At 41.6% G+C, this 26,378-nt stretch overlaps 1 protein-coding gene across 2 annotated transcripts in view; it reads left to right on the forward strand.

The window, feature by feature from the left end:
• FYB2 (FYN binding protein 2) overlaps positions 1–26,378 on the forward strand; it is a 125,968-nt gene that overhangs the window by 64,361 nt on the left and 35,229 nt on the right. For both annotated transcript variants that reach the window (XM_061411808.1, XM_061411809.1), the window contains exons 5-9: positions 9,637–9,737; positions 16,310–16,344; positions 18,860–18,891; positions 22,503–22,602; positions 25,323–25,482. In XM_061411808.1, the coding sequence (XP_061267792.1) occupies positions 9,637–9,737; positions 16,310–16,344; positions 18,860–18,891; positions 22,503–22,602; positions 25,323–25,482 (428 nt within the window). The remainder of the gene's footprint in view (positions 1–9,636; positions 9,738–16,309; positions 16,345–18,859; positions 18,892–22,502; positions 22,603–25,322; positions 25,483–26,378) is intronic.

Below are 26,378 nucleotides of genomic sequence, written 5' to 3' on the forward strand. Positions count from 1 at the left end.
CATCACACACGATGGCCTCTCATCGTGGCTTTGCTTCATAGTTTGTTTGGTCCTCTTGGGTCCTCTCTGCGGTGTGTGCCAATGACCTCCTCCTGTAATGACTTCCATTGCTGTGGGAGCTGTTCATGCTCTGTTTGACCTCAGCTGGCACTTCTATTTTTCTGAGAAATTCTACAACAGAGTGATTGGGACCCACGATTCTGCACTCAAATATCTAGCTTCTAATCTCTGCTCTGCTGCTTATGACTCTGTGACCTGGATTGTGCCTCAGTTTTCTCATTTGAATATGGAAAAAGTGATAGTATCTTCATAGGGTCAATTGAGAATCAAATAAATTGAGAAATATACTTGGAACAGTGCCTAGCACAAAGTAAGGGAATAAAAGTTATTAGCTATTATTATTGTTGACATGCCCTCCTTATGAATGAGATCAGTGGTTTGACAAAGTAGTTTCAAAGTTAATAATATTACTCCTGAAACTGAGATTACTCTAGTAACATTTACCTGGTCATTGTATTAGTCAGGGTTCTCCAGAGGAACAGAACCAGTAGGGCATGTATTTTATGTATTTATGCATTACATATTAGATTGCATATATTACATATATAATATTTCATTATTTATTAAGTATGAGGAATTGGCTCACACAGTTATAGAGGCCAAGAAGTCTCATAATCTGCCATCTATAAGCAGAAAAGCCGGTGGTATAATTCCAAGTCCAACAGCCTGAGAACAGGGTAGCCAATGGGATAAATCCCTGTCCAAGGGCAGGAGAAGATGAGTTGACATGACCCAGATCAACAGATGAGCCAGGACAAATTGAGTGAATTCCTCTTTCTTCCTCCTTTGGTTCTGTTCAGACCCTCAATGGATTTCATGATGCCTACTTGTATTAGGGAGGGCAGTCTACTCTACTGAACCCACTGACTCAAATTCTAACTTCATCTAGAAACACCCTCTAAACAGTTCTAGAAATAATATTTATCAGGACACCCTGTGACCAGTCAAGTTGACACACAAAATTAACCATCCCTTTAGTCAGTGTACTTTTGTGGCCCTTATGTAGAGAGAGTTGACTTACCCATTCGTGAATTAGAAACAAAACCTGGTGTTCAGGGCTGAATGACATTGTTGTTGATGCTACTGTAGAGTCATGGTAGAATCTGTGAAGTTATGAAACATGCAGGAGTAGGAATTGGGCATGCATACACACACGTGTATACATGTATATGTACATAAACATATAGAGGCTACATAAACTCATATGTAAAATGATAGTAAAATCAAGTACAAAGAGGTGTGTATATGTAGAGGTGTGTGTGTGTGTTCTGTAAAAGTGGTAAAAGTGGAAGAACTGGTGGTAGAGGCAGTAGAAGCTAAAGTCCAAGTGGTTGATGTGAGCAGAGGGGGAGATGGTAGTAAATATTACTGTAAATGGAAGTAGTGAACTCTTTGTGCCAAGCACTGTGCTAAACACAGCATAATGGCAATCATCTCGTCCTCATCAGAAACAGGATTAAAGGAAGAAGAGACTTGGATCCAACTGTGTATGCAGGGTCACAGCTAGGTAAAGCTGGCTAGAGGTGTGGAGATTCCACCCTAAAAGCCTCTATTTCCAGAAGTGTGTCTCTCCTTATAGCCATTCTGGTCAACTACTTCATCTTTAACCATTATCTAATATTTAGAAGACAGAGGTTGGAATAGCTTATGAGGAAAAATTTAAATAAAAAATTTCCATGCAATTTTGTAAACCTCGCACAAATGCATTTTGAGATCCAGTTTAGATAGAATGGATGCCATTGTTTGTAGTCTAATTACCAGTCATTTGATTCAGGAATTAATTCTTTCATTCAGGAATTTCTTAGGGTAAAAGCCTATGGGGAGGTTAGTCTTACAAGAAGTATTTATTGGAGATAGAAACTTTTCCACTTTGGGACATTGGGTAATTGAGAGATCAGATGGTCTCATCCTTTCTTGTCACCAGGAACCTGTAGAATGTCACAGGGAGCAGCTGCTGGCTAAGCTACAACTCTTCTTCCTATTTCTAGAACTGGTGGACCATCGAAAAAATTGGAATAAGTTGGATTTTCAACTTAGGTCCACACCCCTAATAAAACAGATGAAAAGTAGGGCATGCTGGTTTTGTTGTGTAAGTCTCAGTCTTTTCTATTTTAATTCAGGTTCTTTAGATTTTTCAGAACTGTCTTGCAGCAAAACTTTTTGACTCATCCTCATGCAGTGTGGCATAGGAGAAGATGAGCATGGAAATGTACCTATCAGGCATTTCCCACATGTTAACTCAGTTATTCCACCACTGAACTGCTGGTGACCCGACCAGTGAGATCACACGACCAGTGAGAGGTGGATGGGATGAATCTAGGTACAGTGTCCAGTATGTAGCACCCTCAACAATTAGCCGCTGATCCTGTCGTGGAAAACTTCACTGTTTGACGAAGGGAATAGGTGTTTGAATATGCTATGTGAGCTGCTTCTCTAGCAGGTACAGTCTGATATAGAGGTTGATTAATTATTTTCTTCAAAGGAGGGTGGTGGCCCAGGGGTGGACATGGCAAGTGGAAACAACCATGAGAGGAAGTCACAAGTCTGTGTTTCATCCAGAGAGTCCAAAAATCTGTTTAGAAGATAGGTTTCTAAGGGTCCAAATACAGTTAGAAAAGATTTGCTTTTACAAGTCATCTTTAACATTTCCACTGCATTTACAGGGTTCTTATTTCTCCAGGAACATAATGTTGAAGGTATCATTAAGAAGCATTCATGTTTTATTATGTAATGTTTAAATTACTAGAGGTTTTCTACAAGAAAGGCAGAAAAGATAAAAACCTGATGCTATATGCAAGTAACAAAAGGAACTTTCCCAAATGCAAACCTCAACACTTCTTTTTTAAAATACTGTAATTTTAATAATATAATAAATTTGTAGCACAATTTTGGTGGAATGCCTATATTCAGAGGGCAGATATTTCATTCAATATCTATAGTATACCTTTCAAGTAGATTTTATTATTACTGTTTTGTGGAGTAGGAAACTGAAGATTTAAGGTATTTGTTCAATACTTTTAAAACTAGAAAATGGAACAGAGAGGATTCAAATTCAAATCTGTCTGACCCCCAGCTCCGAGTCTATCAGTAATTCTGTGTTGCCTCCCAATGACGTCTAAAGTCCTAGACATAGACTGTACACAAATATTTTAATGAATGTGGAAACAAAGAAATTGAAGCATAGATATATTTAAATTGTAGAATTATTTCTTCCCAGAAATCTAGGGTCATTATACTGACCCATGTCATATTAAATCAAGGTGTATCTCAGATCTTGTTTTAATGGACCAGGAAAAAGATAAAAGACATTCTCAGATGGCAGAAAGGGAAGTTTAAATACATGTACAGTGTCTTTTTTCCCTTTTAACATAAATCCTAGGACTGCCTCTCTCTAAAGACAACTGATCTGAAAGATGACTTTTTTTATGCTCTGTTGAAATTCTTTCTGATTATCTGAAGTCAGATATTTATTCATTTCTGACAAAAGTAGTCCAAGAAATTGATTAGACATTTCTTTCAACATTTCCACAAATTGTTTCTAATTAATAAAGTTAATTTACCATAGACCCATGGAGATTGTTAGGTCACTGGAGCATAAGATGCATGGCATAGTCTATAATTTAAGAACATTTTTCTCGATTATTTTATGCAGGGGGAAGGGAACAAAATAGTGAGGGGAGAAATTACTGATGCATTAGAGTTCATAATTTTTCCTCTTCAGCAAAATGAACTGTTCATACATATCTTAACATATTACAGAGATTATGAAAGAAAAACCTGAAATAACCAAAGTGGTCAAATGTAGATAGGGAATCAAGTGGAATATGCTTATAATATAAAAAAAAAAGTAGGGAAACAAAGGAGGAAGTCCGGCCTTTCCATTGTCTATTACTGTAGAAATAGGGCAGAAATCTGGAAGAATACCAAAATGAAAAGAGCTCACTTGTGTGATGGTGGAAGGATTATGGATGATTTGTCTGTCTCTGTCCTATCCACAGTTCGGGTAAAGAAGTGATTTTCCTTTTGCTGTAGATACAATTGTAGGAAACCTTCTTCCTTTCACTCCCTAGTCTTGTTTCTTTCTTCCCAGTGCAACTCCAACTATGAATATTAGAGTGTATCCATTTGTATTTCTTATTCTTCAGCTGCAAACTCAGATATCTGTTAAAGATACAGAATTTTACATTTTTGTATGAATAGCATCTTGTTTATCCTTCTGAAACTTCAATTTTTTCAAAGCTGTTTTCATATTCTATCTATGCTGATGCATGTACAGCTAGTTTATTCATTATAATTGCATACTATATATATTTCATGTGAAAGTGAATCACTCGTGTCCGACTCTTTGCGACCCCATGGACTGTAGCCTACCAGGCTCCTCCCTCCATGGGATTCTCCAGGCAAGAATACTGGAGTGGGTTGCCATTTCCTTCTCCAGGGTATCTTCCCCACCCAGGGATCAAACCTGGGTCTCCTGCACTGCAGGCAGACGCTTTAACCTCTGAATGTATCATAATTTGTGTATTTTCTGACTGAGGGACATTGAAATTGTTTCTTATCTTCACATTTCCCAATGATATTGCAATGATCATCCTTATGTATTTCCAAGTGAATATAAGCAAGTTTCTCTAGGTTATTTACTTAAAGTAGAAATTGCTAAATAATAATAAATAAGAAGCTTCAGTTTTACTATAATAGGTATTGAAAACTTATCTCTCAAAATGGCTGTCCTCTCAAACCAGTATAAAGAGTTTCTTGTGTTCTTGCCAAATGTGGTGCGCTTTTCCAGTTGGGGGATTCTTGCTAAACTGATGGTTGTAAATGAAATTCTCATTGTCTTGACTCTATCTTCCTGTTGACCATAAGACTTCAAATTTACTTTTGTAAATGATCATTTTTTTTCTTCTGTGATGTCTGTCATATCCTTTTGTTCAATTTTCTATGGATTTGACTTTTTCCTATTTCAGGCATTCCCAATAGAGTTTAGATATCAACTAAAGTTTATTAGACTTCATTATTAAGTGTGGTATTTGTTGGCATTTAACCTAGTTGAGAGAGTTTATCTACATGGAAAATTTTTAATATCTATTAAAATAGTTAAACGAGTTTTTCTCTCTCATTGTTTCAATGTGATTCATTGCAGTGATAGATTTTCGGATGTTGAGCCATCCTTGAAGTCTTGGAATAAATTTTAGTTATTCTTAAGTTGATTTTAATACTAATTCATTTATTTAGTACTTAGTTTAAAACTGACTAAATTTTCTTACATGAAACTGGGGTTTATTTTTATTTCATTGTTTGAACTTTTTGTGATTTTCATATCAAAATTACACTATCCTCTGAAAATGAGTAAAGTAGTTTTTCTCTTTTTCTGTCCTCTGAAACTTTGCTAAAATTTTCTCATAAAACATAGTGGATGAAAAGGAGAGAGATGCATTGAGTGTGAAGGTGGGTGTGAGTGCTATTGATTCGAGCCCTTTAATGGTTTGTTAGCCTACTAGTCTTTCTAGTTCTTCTTCAGTCACTGTGGTAATTTTATATTTCCCTACTAATTTGCCAAATTTCCCTAAAATTTCAAAGTTATTGGCAGAGAGCTGATCTTAATATTTTTCTTAGATTTCTGAAAGTCTGAAACAAACTCTAGTTTGGTCCCCTTTTGTATCTGTAATTTGTGTGTGTACGGACATGCGTGTGCCTTCCCTCATTGTCTTGATCAGTCATGCTAAAGTGTGGTCTGATATTAATACACCTACCTCAGCTTTCTTTTGGAAAGTTTGCTTTACACACTTTCTCCATTGATATGGGAGCTTTGGTTTATCTGGCAGTTTTTAGCAGCATTAGCAAGATTTTTGCAACATCCAGTCAGATACTCTCCATTTTCCTTACAGTAAACTAATCTTTGTGCATTTTTTGTGATTCTTGATCAGTCTGGACTTCTTCCTATTATATTTTAGACTTACCATGCAAATGCCTTATGTTCATTTTTCCTTTCCTGCCTTCTTAATATTTAAGCTTTCTCATTTAGTATTTTCCTTCTACCACGTAGAAATAGAGGAAAACAACAGAATGGGAAAGACTAGAGATCTCTTCAAGAAAAGTAGAGATACCAAGGGAACATTTCATGCAAAGATGGGCATAATAAAGTACAGAAATGGTGTGGTCCCAACAGAAGCAGAAGATATTAAGAAGAGATGGCAAGAATACACAGAAGAACTGTACAAAAAAGATCTTCATGACCCAGATAATCACAATGGTGTGATCACTGACCTAGAGCCAGACATCCTGGAATGTGAAGTCAAGTGGGCCTTAGGAAGCATCACTACAAACAAAGCTAGTGGAGGTGATGGAATTCCAGTTGAGCTATTTCAAATCCTAAAAGATGATGCTGTGAAAGTGCTGCACTCAATATGCCAGCACATTTGGAAAACTCAGCAGTGGCCACAGGACTGGAAAAGGTCAGTTTTCATTCCAATCCCAAAGAAAGGCAATGCCAAAGAATGCTCAAACTACTGCACAATTGCACTCATCTCACACACTAGTAAAGTAATGCTCAAAATTCTCTAAGCCAGGCTTCAGCAATACGTGAACCGTGAACTTCCAGATGTTCAAGCTGGTTTTAGAAAAGGCAGAGGAACCACAGATAAAATTGCCAACATCCACTGGATCATCAAAAAAGCAAGAGAGTTCCAAGAAAACATCATTTCTGCTTTATTGACTATGTCAAAGCCTTTGACTATGTGGATTACTGCAAACTGTGGGAAATTCTTCAATAGATGGGAATACCAGACCACCTGACCTGCCTCTTGAGAAACCTGTATGCAGGTCAGGAAGCAACAGTTAGAACTGGACATGGAACAACAGACTGGTTCCAAATAGGAAAAGGAGTACGTCAAGGCCGTATATTGTCACCCTGCTTATTTAACTTATATGCAGAGTACATCATAAGAAATGATAGGCTGGATGAAGCACAAGCAAGATTGCTGGGAGAAATATCAGTAACCTCAGATATGCAGATGACACCACCCTTATGGCAGAGAGTGAAGAAGGACTAAAGAGCCTCTTGATGAAAGTGAAAGAGGAGAATGAACAAGTTGGCTTAAAGTTCAACATTCAGAAAACTAAAATCATGGCATCCAGTCCCATCACTTCATGGCAAATAGATGGGGAAACAATGGAAACAGTGACAGACTTTATTGTTTTGGGGCTCCCAAATCACTGAAGATGGTTGACTGCAGCCGTGAAATTAAAAGACTTTTACTCTTTGGAAGGAAAGTTATGACCAACCTAGACAGCATATTAAAAAGCAGAGATAGTACTTTGCCAACAAAGGTCTGTTTAGTCAAGGCTATGGTTTTTCCAGAAGTCATGTATGGATGTGAGAGTTGGACTATAAAGAAAGCTGAGCACTGAAAAATTGATGCTTCTGAACTATGATGTTGGAGAAGACTCTTGAGGGTCCTCTAGACTGCAAGGGTATCCAACCAGTCCATCCTAAAGGAAATCAGTCCTGAATATTTATTGGAAGGACTGATGTTGAAGCTGAAACTCCAGTACTTTGGCCACCTGATGTGAAGAGCTGACTCATTTGAAAAGACTCTGATGCTGGGAAAGATCAAAGGCAGGAGAAGAAGGGGACAACAGAGGATGAGATGGTTGGATGGTATCGCCGACTCAGTGGATATGAATTTGAGTAAACTCTGGGAGTTGGCGATGGAAAGGGAGGCTTGGCATGCTGCATTCCATGAGGTTGCAAAGAGTCGGACATGACTGAGCGACTGAACTGAACTTGTACCACTTAAGAAGTTAAATATTCTATTTCTATTATTTTTGTGGTGACAAAGTTTGACATCCTCAGTTAACTAAGTCTAATGATAATCAAAATATCTATCCTGCTCCTGAATGGTACCTGAGAATAATTCCCATAGCCTTGTTTCACAATCTTCAATAATTATTATTTAGTATTTTAATTCTACTTTATTCTTCTTTTAATTTATTTTTTAATTGTAAGGTAATTACTTTACAGTGTTGTGTTGGTTCTTGCTGTAAAACAGTGTGAATCAGCCATAACTATTTATATATATATCCCCTCCCTTGTGAACTTTCCTCCCTTCTCCCTTTCCACCCCTCTTCATCACCACAGAGTGCCTGGCTGGGCTCCCTGTATCATATAGCAGCTTTCCACTAGCTATTGCCTCTGATAGCCCAGTTGGTAAAGAATCCACCTGCAATGCAGGAGACCCTGGTTTGATTCCTGGGTCGGAATTTGCCAAATTTTAGGGAAATTTGGCCAATTAATCGGAAAAGATCTGCTGGAGAAGGGATAGCTACCCACTCCAGTATACTTGGGCTTCTCTTTTGGTTCAGCTGGTAAAGAATCTGCCTGCAATGTGGGGGACCTGGGTTTGGTCCCTGGGTTGGGAAGACCCCCTGGAGAAGGGAAAAGCCACCCACTCTGGTCTTCTGGCCTGGAGAATTCCATGGACTGTATAGTTCGTGGAGTTGCAAAGAGTCGGGCATGAGTGAGTGACTTTCACTTTCACTTTCTCACTAGCTTCCTGTTTTACACGTGGTAGTGTATATATGTCAGTGCTACTTTCTCAGTCCGTTCTACTGTATCCTTCTGCTGCTGTGTCCACAAATCTGATCTTTATGTCTGCATCTCCATTCCTTCCTTGCAAATATTTTCATCAATACTATTTTTCTGGTTTCCATATATATGTGTCAATATATGATATTTGTTTTTCTCTTTCTGTCTTACTTCACTCTGAACAACAGGCTCTTCATTCGATCTTTTGACTACCTATAGTGGCTCATCTTCTTGTGTGATTAGCAGTTTTCCATTATAAGCCTGTTTTGAGTGGGAATTCTTCCCTTGGGAAACCATGACTTCAGGTTTCCTTTACAGGGGAGCCAGTGGTGGTGGGGATTTCGCTTCTAACAGCAGGTTGGCTTCGTGTCTCAGGAACACACAGGTAGTATGCATTTAGAACCCCGTCCCCTTGGTGCTGGGCTGTAGAGTTTCTTCCTTCTCCTGGGTGACTCTTGGAGCTACAACTGCCCTCCTCAGATAGGAGGCTTTCCTGTTTGCTCCTTGGGAGAGTGCATGGTTATTACAATTAGTTTTACAGATGGGATGGCGTTTTGTGACCCTGGACCTTATTCCAGCTTCCCATTCAGTTGAGGCCTGCGGCTTAGAACTGAATATAATCCCCAGCCACCAGTCACTGGGATCTTTTTTTTATTTGATCTCAATTTCCCATGGAGTGCCTTGGCTGAATTCTCACTGAGACTTTAATTGCGAATTTCCTCTCTGTCTGGCACCTGGGGATTTTTACCTTACTGATTTCTAGGTAAATGATGGGTTCTTGATATAATTTTTTACATTGTTATATTTCATCCAGAAATCTTCTGTATTTAAAGTGGGGGTGGTGTGCCGTCCATATTGGCCATAGGTCACCACGTTGGCCAGACTTACTTGTGTTACTTTTCTAATGAGGAAAAAAAATACCCAGAGTTTGAAAATGTGTTTTAAAAATATTTTGCTTTAAGTAACCTTTTTTTCTCCACACTTCTCAGTGCTGAATTTGAAGAACCACATAATTATGAGGCAACCATTTCCTATCTGAGACACTCCAGCAACTCCATTAACCTGTGCACGGCAAAAAAATCTGCTGATTGTAAGTGTGCTAAGCCAATTAATATTGTAATCCTGTATGGAATGAAAATATGTCCAAAATGGTATTTCCCCCAGCTAACTCTAAGTTTAAAAGTCAACAGCCATGCTGCTTTACTGTCACATTTCTCTCTTTTCCCCTCTTCTAGCCTCTTAAATATATAAATAAAGCCAGCTCTGCACCAGTGCTGTCTCCCAGCGCCTAGTGCTGCCTTCTCATTACTTTCTTCTTTCCTTCACCAGTCTGCTTAGACACTTTGCCTTTTGTAGATATATGGGGGAGAAAATCAAGTTATGGTGATTCATTTTTCTTCCTTCTCCTCCAATGGAAACTTCATCTCTCTTCTCTTGATGTCTGTCTTGAAGTCCCCTGGTAACTCCCTGTGGAAAAGGGAGATAACAGACTAGGGGAATGAGGTCCCTGTGTTTAGCCTGAATAGGAGCAGAGGATTCATTAAATGGATCTGACAACTGGTTCGGAGCTGGGTCTTCCCGCCTCTGGTATTACTGACAAAGTTCAGACCTTTCCATGAAAAAAGAGACTGTCTCAGGCAAGATGGTGAAGAATCAGAAACTCATAGCATTTCCTCAGGTTTCTGTGTCTTTGTTCTGCTTGTATCAATAGAATCAACCAGTTCTCTACAAAAGGCATAAATATTAGTGCCAGAATAAACACTAGTATTTACTGAGCTGTGCTGTGGGCCACAGTCCTGTTAAAGGTCCTCTGTGCACATGCCTGTTGATATAGCCATTGTATTCACCCACTTTTAGAGACAGAAAACTGAAAATTAGAGAGACTGAGTTGCATAAGGTCACACAAGTAATATGTGGAAGGGCTATACTGTGCAACAGCCCAGACTGCCTCTAAGATCCATGCTTTCCCCACAGTTTTATGCTGCTTCTCATTCAAGAGTGTTTGACTTCCCTGAAAGGAGAGTTAGAGATCCCCTGGTTCAACCTCTTTATTGTACAGACAGGAAGCCCAGGGCTCTGGGAGAGGAAGTCATTTGCCTGGGAACACGTGCTTAGGAAGTTCATGGGTGAGAGTTAGAACCCATTGAAATTTCCATTCTCCCCCCAGGAAATAAGGGGCCAAAGAACTACTGGAAAAACTTTCTCCTAGACTGGGTAAACTCTAGATTCTCCAAACTGGCTTGTAAGATACTAGCTTAAGAAGTGGAACTACTGTCTGCATCAACCCAGAAGGCAGGACTGCCTCGTAGTTGGGGTGCCTGGGCCCCTGCCTTAAAAGCAAGGCTTCTTAAACTCTAATGTTCACATGAATTTTCTGGGCATCTTGTTGTAACATAGATTCTGGGTCAGTTGCTCTGGGTTGGGCCAGAGATTCTGCATTTCTAAAGGCGCCCTGATGCCACTGGTCTGCAGACTGCACTTTGAATAGAAAGGTCGTGAGCCCCATTTGGACTGCATCCCAGCTGCATGTTTTCCTACAAAGCTAAGTGCTCACAGGGCCAAGGGGATGCTCCCCTGCAGCTTCCCTCTGGACTTCAGGAGACCCCTAGAATGCCCTCCTGCAGGTGGGTCTCTAAGATGCTGCTTGGGTCTCTTCCCTGGGTCCTTCCATCTCAGGATAGATGGAGCTGCAGAGAGATCTGTTTGTGGTGGGGCAGGAGAGGATAACGGTGACATAGGCAAGGTCCTTCGTGTGTAGGGTGAAGCTGAGGATTGGAAGGAAGGAAGCTGGACCAGAGGCCTGCATGTGTTCTCTCCAGGCCACAGATGTTCAAGGTGGGTCTGTTGGGGATATCATTTGGGGTACCCAATGAAGGAACCGCTAACCCAGGCCTCTCTTTAGTCTTTCACTGAGGAATCCTTTGTGTCCCTCAGTGCTGCTGAGGAGGTAAGTGTTTATGACTGAAAAGAGAAAGGGCTCAGAAAATAAGCCACTGATGCAGCTGGGAGGTCACGGTGCAAAGGACAATGGAAGTGGGGAGAGAGGGAGAAGGGCACGGATGGCGAGGGCTTCCCCAGCCAGGATGGCGTCCTGTGGGGGATGGGAGAGAAGCCTGCCAGGAGATTCTCTGTGGGAGCCAGAGAACCCTAGTCTGGGATGGAAAGGATGCTGTTTTAGCCCACACTCCTTTCCCTGCTCCTGTCTAAAGAGGCAAGGGATAGTTACCCTACAGGCAAGAAAAGGGAAGGAAATAGGCTATTTTGCCCCCACTTGTCCATGTTCATTTGACTTTTCCCCGTGTGCTTCATCCTCTTTACACTTACCGTTTGAAAGATGTACAAATCTCAGTTTCTTTATCTGCTAAATGGATATAATATCTTCTTTGTGTAACTGTTCTGTGTGTTTGAGAAGGTAATGCGTGTAAAGTCAAGTGACTCTTCTCTGAGAGGATGGAGCACATATACTTTTCCCTAGTGCTCCTGCTAGGTACAACTAAAACCCCTGGACATTATATATTTAAAACAAATATATACATATATGTATATTGTATATTTTTATATACAAACATAAGAAAACTAGAGCACTGTGAAAAGGTAGAAAGAAGGTAGACCAGCTAGGCACCTCTAGACCCAAGGAAGGATAAGTGGTGAGTTCCCTGGGTTTTCTTCTTGCTTTGTATATCCAGGCCTTGGAGCTGAAGAAGCTGGCAACCCAGAAACACCACAGGGTACAGACAAAGCAGCTCCAACAGAAGCCTGCTCTTTGTAGCCAAAGGACCAGTAAAAGGGAAGCCTAGAAAAACAGAAAGCCTCTAGACACAACTACTTTATCCCAGCTAAATGTCACAGAAAATAACAAACTGGCCCTACCACCACCAGCCAATGCTGAGTGGGGAGCCTGGACATCCACCCTTATCAGGCTGTGATGATGCAACCCTTCTGCCGGTCAAGAAGGTGAAGTAGGGAGCTGGGACTTTCGTCCCTGCCAGGGTAACAAACTCCACCTACAGTGAAGGTCAGTGAAGACCACGTGGGGACGCGGACTCCAGCCCTCCACCCAGCAATAACAAGGTGTCTCTTCCCCTCCCTGTTGGGACAGCACCAGAGCAGACCTTGTGGAGAGTCAAGACTTTCACACACACTCAGCAAGAAGGCACCCTCTCCCTGTGATATCAGTAGAGGCTATGTTGGGAGTGATAACAAGCACTCCCACCCCTCCCAGCCAGAGTGTTACCAGCAGAAGCTTAGCAGGGGGCCAGAGCACCCACTCCTGCTCAGAAGTGATGAGGAGCCCTTACTTACTTGGATATCAACAAGACCAAGAAATGGGGAACCTACACTTCCACCCCCACCTGGCAGGAAAGAGGCAGTCCTCTGTACTTCTGCTGCCATGCTAGCTGAAACAGAAGGCTTAAATAGTTTCCAGGGTCTCACAACATAACACTCTAAAAGGTCACGGTTCAATCGAAAGTGACTCATACCAACAGCCAGCCAAGTCTCAACTTAAACAAAAAGAGATGATTGACAGATGCCAACATTGGGATGACTGAAGTGTCTGACAAAGACTTTAAAGCAGCTATTATAAGCATGCTTCAGTGAGAATTATAAATATGATTAAAACAAATTGAGAAAAAAGTCTTATCCAAAAATAGGGGATATCTCTGTAGAGAAATGGGAGATGTAAAGAAAACACAAATGGAAATTTTAGAACTAAAAAATACAGTAAAGAAAAAAAAAAAGCTCAATAGCAGAATGGAGGGAACAGAAGAATCCATAAACCTGGAGAAAAAATTAGCTCAGAATGGATTTCTTCCTTCCTCTGCTCACCAAGGGTGAGGAATCTTTAAATACTGCCCTTCTAGGAAGAAGAGAGGGAGAAGGAAAGAAAGGAAAGGAGGAGAAGGCTTTTGCCATCACCTTTGGGTGAGTCTGTCTCTTGAACAGTGCCAAGAAAAACAGAAGATCACTCCTCAGGGTGCCTAGCTCAGCACAGGTGACTTTCTGAAACTTCACCCTTTCATACCAACTGGGTGATGGGGAAGCAGGATTTAGGCTCTTCTGAAAGCTCTGTGGAATTGTCCTCAGAGCTCATCTAGACAGTGCCTTTCAGACTGTGCTTCCTAGAGCCAAGGGCTGCCCTAAAGGGGTCCTAGAAACCCCTGGGGATAACTTCAACCAGAGAAGTTTCATTTATGCTCCTGTAATATTGTGTTTAAATGAATGAATGATTCCATGGCTAGGAGACAGGTTGAAAGCCATTTCCTAACTAAGCAACCCTGGGAAAGTTACTTTACTTTTCTGAGTGTCTGTTCCTCATCAGTATATCAGATATAGCAGTGATTATCGTGAAGAAAAAAAAACTGTCAGCTATTTTTTTTAATTATTATTGTTCTAATATTAGTAATCATTGTCTCACCTCCTGGTGTAAAACATGGGAAAGGGACTTTTCCAGAGTGACACAGGGAGTTAGAAACTCACACGGGGAGTTTCCTGGTTAGTTACTCTGGACAAAGAGCTGAGGGTCTAGAAGACATGACCATGATGTGGTACTAGTGTCCCATACTGGAGTACAAGTGAAGGGCTGCTGAAGACCATCTTATGACATTTGTCATTTTTCTCCCAGCTGGGACAGAGCTATTCAGTGGAAGGAGTTAGATAATTCCCCATGGAAGCTAAGTGAGGGCTCTGATGCTTTGGGGTATATCCTCCTATTATAATTCCTAGTCCTTTCCTGACCCCCTGAGGTATGATCATTTGTACTTTATATTCCTACCTTGGGAGCAAGTTTTGATGGCAACACTTACTGTTGAGAACACCCACTTTGTTTAAATTAAAAAAGAAAAAAAACAGTATCAAGTTAATGAATGCATTATTAATTGTGTATGTATTTTCTTTGGTTATTAGCCTTAGCAAGTAAGTTCTCTCTGGGCCTTGATTTTCTCATTTCTAAGAATAATAATATCTCCCTCCTCATCAGGTGACAGGTAGAAGCAAAGATATCATGATTTGTTAATTCTTTCAAAAACACATAAGGGTGAATAAATTGAAGGAGGGAGAGAAAAGGAGATTATCATTTTTTAAAGGTGGAAAATAAATCCATACTTGAAAAGGATGAGGCCAACTGCATCATAAGCAGATATTTGTAAATGTTCTTAAAGCAAGTAATAGAATAAAATGTGTTGATTCAAAAATTGGTGAAAACAAGTGTATAATTACCAAAATACTCTTGCCTGGAGAATCCCATGGAGGGAGGAGCCTGGTAGGCTACAGTCCATGGGGTTGCACAGAGTTGGACACGGGTGAGTGACTTAACTTCACTTCAAGTACAGGTTATTAATCTGCCACACAGAATTTTAGGTCCTTGTGTCAACAATCGCATGCAGATAGTCCCTAAAAAGAAACTGATTTCATTTAAATAATTTATGAGTGAATTGTATATGTAGAGTAAAAGTGGCTGAAATGTGTGTTGTTTGGTCAGTTCTGTAAACTAAACCTTTAGGACTCCAACAGCAAGAAAGAGAAAAAGAACAGGGAAAGTCTTACTTATTATGTACGTGTATTCACTATCAGTAGGTGAAATGTTTATAGAAAACTTTTAAGCAAAGAAAAATTAAATTAGCAATTTTATTTTTAAAATATCATTTTCTATACAATGTCTCGGAGAAGGCGATGGCACCCCACTCCAGTACTCTTGCCTGGAAAATCCCATGGACAGAGGAGCCTGGTGGGCTGCAGTCCATGGGGTCGCTAGGAGTCGGACATGACTCAGCAACTTCACTTTCACTTTTCACTTTCATGCATTGGAGAAGGAATGAAACCCACTCCAGTGTTCTTGCCTGCAGGATCCCAGAGATGGCAGAGCCTGGTGCGCTGCCGTCCGTGGGGTCGCACAGAGTCGGACATGACTGAGCGACTTAGCAGCAGTGTCTGGTGCTCTGCTAGGTTTACATTTCTTGCATCGTCTGCTTTAATCTTCCCATGAGCTCTGGAAGGCAGATACCAGTTGGCCCCATTTCACCGATAAGCAATCTGAGGTTCAAAAAAAGGAAGTGATTTGTTTGTAATTCCACAGGTAGGAAGGGGCAGGACTGAGCTCTGAACCCCAGTTCTTGCTACTACTTATATTAATTAATGATTAAGTTTGGCATCATGTCATTAAATAAAATCCACAAAACTTTTGGAAAAATTGAAAGGTATTTGAGCCTTAGTTGACAGCCAGCTGTTCCATGGAAACAAAATGCTTATGGAGCCACTTTCAGGCACACTGTGGAGTTGGATTCGATGAAGTGGGCCTGGGCTTTTGTGGCCTTATTTCCTTTCCCTTTCCTTTCAAGTCTGCCTTCTGATTGCTACCACTCAATTGCAGTACTTTCTCTTCATAATGAAGTATGAATCTGCTTAACAAAAAGGAAACTGACAACTGTTTCAAATGTTTTCATTGACTGTACTTTCCATCCTAGAAATCCCCAAAGGAAAGATACCAGGATCAATGACCTGAGAATTTCCTAAACCTTGTGGACAAGTTTCCCATACATTGATTGTTCTGAGGGTTGAGAAAACTGAACTCTGCCACTGTCCATAATTGCTTTAATCTGGGGTACTGTATAAGAAATGGATGCTATGAGAAATTGCCTTGAAATAATTGTCTCATGTTAATTTTAGCAACTTACGAAGTCAGAATTGAAGAACTCCGAAAGGTACAGTATCTTCTTCTTATCAGCTTCATCGCTAAAGCAAGTGTGCAGAGATTCTGAAGTAGTTTCTTTCATGAGGGAGGAAAGCTCTTTGTTTTGTGTTTCCCTGCAATTTCAGAGGCATTTTTTAGACTTCACCTGCTAAGATTCTGAAGTCTGAGCCCAGTATGATCAGAGACAGAAACCGTGTTAGGATATGAGAAGGTGGTGGTAACGTATTCCTGGCACCCGATGTAAGGTGGTCAGTACCAACTGGCCTCTAACAACTGTCCCTTCTGGAGAGAAGAGTTCCTCGTCACATGCCAAATTTGTATAGCATGTGCTTCCATGAGAATGACCAGACCCTTGAAGGCATATTTTTTGGACTTCTGGTGGGCATAGTGCTAGCAACTTGATTAGGGCCCAAGCAGAATCATGGGCATTGATTCTGGCTTCTGGCTATGTGACCTGGAACCTCCATTTCCTCACATGTGACCATAGGAACACCCCCATCAGAAGTCACTGTGAGAATGAAAAGAGGTAAATTCAGGCAGTTTAATAGTAAGTGCTGGAATCTATCCAGGCACTTTACTCTCTGAGCTTCAGCTGTGTCTTCTGTAAAATGGTGTGTTCTCTGGAATGGCAGGAAGCATAAGCCTTGGGCAGTAGTAGATGCTCAATAAGTAATGAGACCAGCAGTTGTTCCACTGAATTGCTGAGTGAACTAAGCTGGATGAAGCAGGTGAGCACCTAGTCCAGCACTCAGCACACAGTAGGTACTTACTTACTGTTCTAACTGGGTCGGTTAAGGTACTACTCCTTCCTCACTGGGTGCCTTTACTCGAGGTCCTTCATCTTTCTGCTTTGTTTTTCTTATGATTACTGAAAAGGATTGTTTATTTTTGATACACTTTAGAGACAGAAAACTAGAAATAATTATTATTCGTATTAATGAAAGTAGAAAGATGCTTCACTTACCTGGCAGTATCAGCAAATGACAAACTTTTCTGCACAATGGAGCTTTCCAAATGACTACAGTTTTATCCCATTCAGAATTTTAAAAGCATGAAAGTATTTTTCTTTCAACCTTCAGACATGTATTATGTTCATCTCATGTTTTTGAGCTCGGTGGCTGGAATCTGATTTCTCCATTTCTTGATGACTTGGAGTTCTCTAAAACATAAGGGCTGAATGGGCACTGTTCATGTTTTTCTTGAGATGCTCTTAAGCCCTTGTAGGTGTTCAGAATGAGTTGCCTTCACACCAAAATGCCATTGTCTATATGCTGTAGTTGTTTTATTATTTCTATTAATTGTTATTTCCTTCTCCGGTCAACCTCTTTGTGTCCAGCAGTGAGTTTCCATGTGGTCCAGTACACACCGGGTCCCTGTCTGAGGGCAGGTGCCTGTGTATATGGTGGCTCAGATGCAAAGAATATGCCTGCAATGTGGGAGACCCGTGTTTGATCCCTGGGTGGGGAAGATCCCCTGGAGAAGGGAATGGCTACCCACTCCAGTATTCTTGTTTGGAGAATCCCATGGACAGAGGGGCCTGGCAAACTACAGTCCATGAGGTCACAAAGAAGTTGGACATGACTGAGTGACTAACACTTTCATTTCTTCACCTGTGTGTACATGGCATCATATAATCCTCACAGTCACCCTGTGAGCTGGTATCACTGCTTTTTACAGATGAGAACTCAAGGCTCAGAGAAGTTAAATAACTGTAAATAATGTAGCAGAGATATAAAGCAAGGTCAATCTAACTTGTTCCCATCCTAACAAGTTCCCATTCTAACGTGTTCCCATTCCTAACAAGTGTTCCCATCCAGTCTGTTAGAATTGTGTGGAAAATGAGAGCCAGTCGTCCCGGAATGCAAACGCGAGGCTCTCCTCAAAGGAAGGGATGTGAGCTCCTGGGCGTGGACTCTGCGGCAGTGTTCTGGATGCTTATTTTCTGTTCTCTTCAGGTGCTTGGCTAGATTCCAGATTGTGAGTGACATGTGACAGGTGACTAAATGAGGGACTAGGTTGTGGTCACTGGGGCCTAAGTTTAATGGTGCCAAGTCTAGATCATACAAGAGCTGGTTTTTGATCAGGTAGTGTGTGATCAGGAAAGGAAGAATGCCCAACATGGCTTGCATACTTGCCTGTACCAATTTTGCTCACTGGAACATTGCTCAAATATCACATTCCTATTTGCTTATGGGGTTTAAAAGTTCTTTATTCAACAGAGGCATTCCTGGATGGGCATGCAGAGAACAACTTAATTTTCTAAGTCAAATTATACATTACCTCTGGCATGCACCATGACTTTAGAAATGCCTGTTTTTTGGTTTTTTTTTTGATTGATCTTCAGCTCCACTGGCAACAGTTCATGAAACATTCTGTTGTCAGCATCTACTTTGCTCTGTACTGAGACCTCACTTGCCTCACCCTTTGGTCATGTCTCTAATGATCTGTAACCAAACAACAGAGGCCTGGTTGGGGTTTGACGTGGGTAGATTTATGAAAATGACCATTTTTCTCTTTACTTTCAGGCTTGGAAGAGTTTTTACCATCAAGAACTTACGTGAGTTTTATCTTCAAAAGGAAAAGCATTAATTAGCCACTGACCCTCTGATGACAGAACTGTTTTTCCTTAATGGGCCAGTTGTCTCTAGTGCCTGACCTGATTCGGCACCCCTAGTACCCTGCAAGGTGTCTGGTACAGAGAAGGTGCTCAAACGTGCTGCCTGGCCTTTTGGGTTCACCTCATTCTAGCTCATTCTGTACTCACTCAGCAGAGGCTTGCTGGGTCCCCAACATGCTGGCCATTTGCTAACCACAAGGGCTGGGTGTTCCCTGGTAACTCAGCTGGTAAAGAACCCGCCTGCAATGCAGGAGATCCTGGTTCAATTCCTGGGTCAGGAAGATCCACTGGAGAAGAGATAGGCTACCCACTCCAGTATTCTTGGGCTTCCCTGGTGGCTCAGCTGGTAAAGAATCCACCTGCAATGTGGGAGACCTGGGTTCAATCCCTGGGTTGGGAAGACCCCCTGGAGAAGGGAACAGCTACCCACTCCAGTATTCTGGCCTGGAGAATTCCATGGACTGTATAGTCCATGGCATCACAATTGAGAAACTTTCACTTTCAGGGGCTGGGGCAGTGACAGAGAGCTAGCCACTACGCTTGGGGGTTCCCCAGTGAGAGAAATACAGTCAAACAGGCATATGACAATCACGTGGGTCCCAAAGAATTGACAGTTTCCAAAACGCACCGTGCTGTTTCAGGTCTCTTTGCCTTTGCTCATTTACTTCATTCAGCCCAACTTAATGATCTGGCAGACTTCTACTAACCATCAAATGACCCCTCCTGTAAGAAGCCTTCCTCATTCTCCTCCTCTAGTCCCTTCCCTGTGGTGCTGCTGTAAGACACGCACACTTTTGCACTCACATCATGTCCGTCCTTTGTTTGCTAAGATGCGAGTTCATCCTCACTCTCCCCTTCTCTGAGGTCCTTGTGGGCAGGGCCCATTTTTCTCATTCTTGATCCAGACCTGGGCTTGGCCTATAGCAGTGCTTTTGCCTGATCCTTCAGAGTCTGCCTGTCTCTCTCACCACCTACCCATGGAAGTTATTTATAATGCGTTAAAATAAACATGGCCTGTGAGCTCTGGAGGAGCATGTTAGCCTCAGAATTTCCTGGCTGAGGCTAAAAACACACAAGCTGGATCATGGAGGAAAACCCTTCTTCATCTCTATCCTTGAGCTCCTGCCTGAACTTGAATTCATGAGTCCTGTGATTACCCTTTGGCACCTAACACAGTGCTGGGCACAGAGTAAGCACATGTCAGATGATTAGCTACTTAGTTCAACATTTATTGAGCTTTTTCTCTGTTCAGACACTGCTAGATTCTCGGGTACAGAAATGAATAGAATGTATTCCCTATACTTAGTTCAGCTTAAGAATGAAGACCAGAGTGGTAGGGGTGAGGGGGTCACTTGGAGGGGAAAATGACCATGGAAGTAGGAATTTACAGTATCAGATAATCACTGTTATAAGTTATGAAAACATAGAAGTGAGGTGGTAGGCATGCTTTCTGCAAGAGTGACAGCTGAGCTGAATCATGAAAACATGTAGGAACTGGCCGGGTGAAAATGGCAGGATGCATGTTCCAGGCAGAGGACAAGGTGGGGGGCAAAGATGCAGTATTGCACAGTGAGGTCATTACAGGTGCCCACGAAGGGCTGGATGATGCTTGCGCATAAAGTGTGGTGTGGAGCAGCAGGAATGAGGCCATATACAGAGCAAGATCCAGGAGGACCTGCATTCCCTAATTAATCATTCAGACCAATCCTGTCTGGTGGAAATATAATGCAAATCACATATGTCACTTAAACTGCCTCTAGTAGCTATCTTCTAAAATGCAAAAAAAAAAAAAAAAGTGATCCTAATATATCCCAAACATTATCATTTCAATTAGTATTAAAGTTTCTACTGAAATATTTTAGATCCTTTTCTTCACACCAAGTCTTAAAGATCCAGATGTGTTTTACACGAACAGCTTGAGTTTGGACCATACACATTTCAGATGTTCAAAAGTCACATGTGAACAGTGACCTCTTGGACGGCACAGTTTTAAACCTTATTCTATAAGTCAATGGAAGCCACGAAAGAGTTTTAAAGCAGAAATAATATACCCCTAGCATTCCTAGGAGTCACAACATTAAATGTAATTTGACAGTTATTCATGGAGATCCCAGCCATGTAGAAACTACTGGACGAAACCTGGGGGATAGAAAGATGGATTACAAAGGACATGTACATCAGCAAGGCAGGTAAATGCCTTAGGAAAAATTTCAGCAATGGGAAGAGAAGCCTTGGGTAATTCTAACTCAGCAGATGCTGTGATGAAGAAAAGGACACTGACAGTTATGAGAGCCAATTACATGCTGTAAGTAGTGTTAGGCTTTCAACATTTTTATCACATTTCACTTTCATGGCAACTGTGGAGACTAGCATTACGACTTTTCATTTACAGATGGAAACATTTGACTTTTAGAAAGGTTCATCTTAGGATCTTAGAGGCAGAATAGGGGCTCATCCCAGCCCTCCCTCCACAGCCCCTGTTCTAGACTTAGTGGCCTTAATGGTGGATAAGAGTCACCAGTCATTGGATGAATGAGACTCTTTAAAATTCTTCCCATTGTCACAGAATATTTCTCTCTCCTGGTGTTTCTCCTTCCTGCATGACCACTTCTGCTTTTCTTTGAGGGCTCTCTGTCTCTGCCTTCCATGTAAAAGTGGTTGTAGAACTCTCTACTTCACTATGTTGCCAGAAACAGACGTTCATATCTGGACGCTGATGCTCCTCAGTGTTCTGTCGCAGGGCCTCAGCTTGTTGACTATACTCTTCACCTTGACTCCCCCCTCTACTCCTCCACTGCAGCTATTGTCAGTACACAGGTGTGCGGTAGTCATGCCTTTCATGAGGGAATACTAGCTGGAAGACTTTGCTACTGCGGGTTACAAAGCGTTAGTGCTGGAGGTACACATATGAATTAATAGAGCCCTGATTTTTAGTTAGTGTCAAGGAAAAATGGAAGAGCCAGAAGCAGATCTGTAGACTGTACATTTTAATATAAAATAGAGGGATGAAAGAGAGTCAGGCAACACTTCTCAGAGGGGAGCTGATTTAGACAGACTGGAAAGGGTGCTCTGTTTCTCTGCAGTGTAAGATGTGGAAGGCAGGACTGAAAAAGGAACTAGCAAATATGAAGGAAGAGTTGCTCAAAATAGGATGGAAAGTTTGGGGAATTAGAGTGTAGATTAGCATAAACATGGAGACAAGAAGCAGAGAGGATGGAGTTGGAAAGAAGGGTGGGGGCCAAATCACAGTGGGGCTGATATTTTATCCATCAGCCAATAGGAAGTTAGATTTTAAGCAGGAATTCACTCTGGCATTGACTGGAACAGCCAGAAATGCAGGGAAATTTTCTATGGTTGACTTGATCCTGGTCCTCTCATCTTTAAAGAAGAAGAAAAGGAGGAGAAAGGGAAGGAGAAGGGGGAAGGGGAAGAGGAGGGTTCAGCTCTGTTTAAATTCATTTCCCTCATTCATTTCATTTAGGATTGAGGGGTACACTATCATCAAAATTCTCTCATCTTCACTTTTTCCCTGGTATCGCTTCACATTTCAGACCCCAAAACGAAGATGAAGATAAACAAATGAAGGAAAAAGAACCATACCAACTGAAACTTCAAAACACAGAAGATCTACACTTAGACCATCTTTTCAAGGTATCTGTAATTCTAGGGTTCCAGATCAAACAGTCCAGGCCATCCATATAATAGGTTCAGTTCATGAAGTGACTTTTTAGAGGCTGAACCATGCAACTCTCCAGAAAGACAGAAGATGGAATGGATGTTGGGTGTCTTATAAAAGAAATTGATGGGACAAGAACACTGAACTCTAGCCTCTGATTTCTTATTAGCTGTGAAGCAGGTCTCATAAACTGGGCTGAGATTAGTGTGAGTTCAGCAAGACACCCGGAGGGCAAATTCAAAGAGACAACTCAGGTGCCCACCCTGCTTTTGTGGGACCTGATGGGAGGGCCTCCTGAAGTTCTGTGCTCTGAGGCTCTGCTTAAAAGGGACTTAATCTCTGAGCTTAGGCATCTCATGTGTAAAATGAGTATAAATAACCCCTATCTGATTACCATCCCCACTCCCATCCGAATTGTCTTGTCTTTGATAATGAAATAATGTAGATGAAGGTGCTTTGTAAACTGTAAGCTACCATGAAAATGAAGTATATTGTTGTTAATTAACTAATCAGATAACACTGATTGTTGATAGGAAACACTGTATATGTGTATATCCACATCCAATGGACACTATCTCCTTCAAAACAGTCAGAGGCTTAAATAACAGATACCACCGGGGCTGTTACCAGGGTTCAAAACATCTGGGATGCCTGTTTGAGATGGGCCTGTCAGATCAGATCAGAACAGATCAGTCGCTCAGTCGTGTCCGACTCTTTGCGACCCCATGAATCGCAGCACTCCAGGCCTCCCTGTCCATCACCAACTCCTGGAGTTCATTCAGACTCATGTCCATCGAGTCAGTGATGCCATCCAGCCATCTCATCCTCTGTCGTCCCCTTCTCCTCTTACCCCCAATCCCTCCCAGCATCAGAGTCTTTTCCAGTGAGTCAGCTCTTCACATGAAGTGGCCAAAGTACTGGAGTTTCAGCTTTAGCATCATTCCCTCCAAAGAAATCCCAGGGCTGATCTCCCTCAGAATGGACTAGTTGGATCTCCTTGCAGTCCAAGCGACTCTCAAGAGTCTTCTCCAACACCACAGTTCAAAAGCATCAATTCTTCGGTGCTCAGCCTTCTTCACAGTCCAACTCTCACATCCATACATGACCACAGGAAAAACCATAGCCTTGAGTAGACGGACCTTTGTTGGCAAAGTAATGTCTCTGCTTTTGAATATGCTATCTAGGTTGGACATAACTTTCCTTCCAAGGAGTAAGCGTCTTTTAATTTCATGGCTGCAGTCACCATCTGCAGTGATTTTGGAGCCCAGAAAAATAAAGTCTGACACTGTTTCCACTGTTTCCCCATCTATTTCCCATGAAGTGATGGGACCAGATGCCATGATCTTCGTTTTCTGAATGTTGAGCTTTAAGCCAACTTTTTCACTCTCCACTTTCACTTTCATCAAGAGGCTTTTGAGTTCCTCTTCACTTTCTGCCATAAGGATGGTGTCATCTGCATATTTGAGGTTATTGATATTTCTCCCAGCAATCTTGATTCCAGCTTGTGTTTCTTCCAGTCCAGTGTTTCTCATGATGTACTCTGCATATAAGTTAAATAAGCAGGGTGACAGTATACAGCCTTGACGTACTCCTTTTCCTATTTGGAACCAGTCTGTTGTTCCAGTTCTAACTGTTGCTTCCTGACCTGCATACAGACTTCTCAAGAGGCAGATCAGGTGGTCTGTCACATCACTTCAAATTGTTCCAGTCGCCCGTGCAGAGCTTGGGTAAATCAGATGTCTTGGTGGTGCTATGGGCCTCAACTGAGGTGTAGGCCCAGAGGCCTCGCTGGAATAGGTTGGGTGTTTACAGAATATAAAAAAGCATAATTCAGAGAAGTCATTAATAATGAAAGATAGGGACCAGAGACGGGAGTGACATGATGTGTTAAGATGGGTGGTGGGACCAGAGATCAGGGAGGGGTTCATCAGGAGCGTTTCATGATGAGAAAGGCAGCAGAGGAGCATGATTAAGGGTGTGTGCATGCTCAGTCGGTTAGTTGAATCCGACTCTGTGCAACCCTATGGACTGTAGCCCGTCAGGCTCTTCTGTCCATGCGATCCTCCAGGCAGGAATACTATAGTGGGTTGCCATGTCCTCCTCTAGGGAATCTTTCTGACTCAGGGAATGAACCCACATCTCCTGCAGCTTTTGCACTGCAGGTAGATTCTTGACCACTGAGCCACCAGAGAAATCTGATATGATTGAAGATACTGACCATGAAAGAGCAAAAGCATGCATGCTCCCTTTTTCAGTGTATCCCTGGCAGCCAAGAGCACAGGGCTCTGGGATCCAGTCCTGCCTGGGCAGATGACTAGCTGTGAGAGCAGAAGCCAGCTATTTAACCTTTCTAAATTCTTTATCAAGAAAAATAATGGTATTTTTTGAATGAGATGTCATGAACATCAAGATAAGATAAGATATATCAAGAGCCTATTCCATGGTCAGCCTGCCATTATAAGCCTGATTGCATCCTGTGGGCCTGCCTCCAAGCCAGACATCTGATGGCTATTCAGAGGGGAACAAAAGACATTGTATGTGCCCTTGTGAAACTTAGAGAAATGAGACTGTGTTAAATAAAACAACAAACAATGGCTAGCTGGGAGGAATGAATGAATACAGAATAGCATTAGTAAGCGAAAAACCAATAGTGAAGTCAAAACAGTGCAGGACTGTCCTTGTTACATGGGTTTAGGTGGATATCTATGAAGAGATACCTGGGAAAACCCAGATGGCAGAAGACCACACAGGTGGGAGAATCATGCCGGCCAGAAAGCAGGATGCTGCGATGGACATCATCCAGGTGGAGGCTTGTCCTGAGGACTTCCAGCCGGCCAGGCTCCCCATTGACTACTGTGAGTTTCATTTTTTCCTGGTTCTTTTTACCATTACTGAATTATTTTAAAGCTGTGTGTGACCAAGATTTTAATTGATTTTATAAATATTCACCTAGCATCTATTATACATCAAATCACTTGCCTGAGTGAGGCAGCTGTACTAGATTTAGAGGTAGAAGGCCCAAGTTCAAATCAAGGCTCTTATACTTTTAACTGTGTAACATAATCCTTCATATTCCTCAATTTCTTCATTTATAAAAAGGGATCATAATATAGATTTCACTGGAGTTTGGCACAGACCAAATCTGACAGTATGTTGCATAATAGTTACACAATTGAATGTTTACTCATTTCTTCTTATATCTCCAGAACCTGTCATTTTTTGTAGACTCAAGACATTGACACATTGATGACATAGTATGATACGATTATTTGACTTTATTCAGGTTGAATTTTTATCTTCATGTGAGTCAAAACTCTTGATTGCAAGTAACTGTAATAAAATCATATTGTGTTAAGCAAAAGAGGAGAAGGAGGCTCACTTAGAGAAGGTCTGGACATGGCTGGACTCAGGGACACAAACAGTATCCCAGGGACTTAGCGTTACTTTTTTTTGCTCCTGGCTTTGTTCCCCTCCCTCTTGGCTCCATCTTCAAGCAAACTCTATGCCTGTGGAGACAAGGTGGCACCTGGCAGTGACAGATTTACAGGCTATCTATCCTCTTAGGAACCCCAACAGAAAGCTGGAAATGTTTATCCTCTCAACAGCTTTAAGAAAATGTCCAGATTTGAGTCTTACTGGCTTGATTGTGTCACATGCCAATCTCGATCCAAGCATCATGAATGTGGGATAGGATCCTCTGACTGACCCAGGCCTATGTCATAAATTCATATCCGTAGTTGGAGGCAGAATT

This window comes from Bos javanicus, chromosome 3 (genome assembly GCF_032452875.1).
Source record: "Bos javanicus breed banteng chromosome 3, ARS-OSU_banteng_1.0, whole genome shotgun sequence".
Taxonomy (NCBI): domain Eukaryota; kingdom Metazoa; phylum Chordata; class Mammalia; order Artiodactyla; family Bovidae; genus Bos; species Bos javanicus.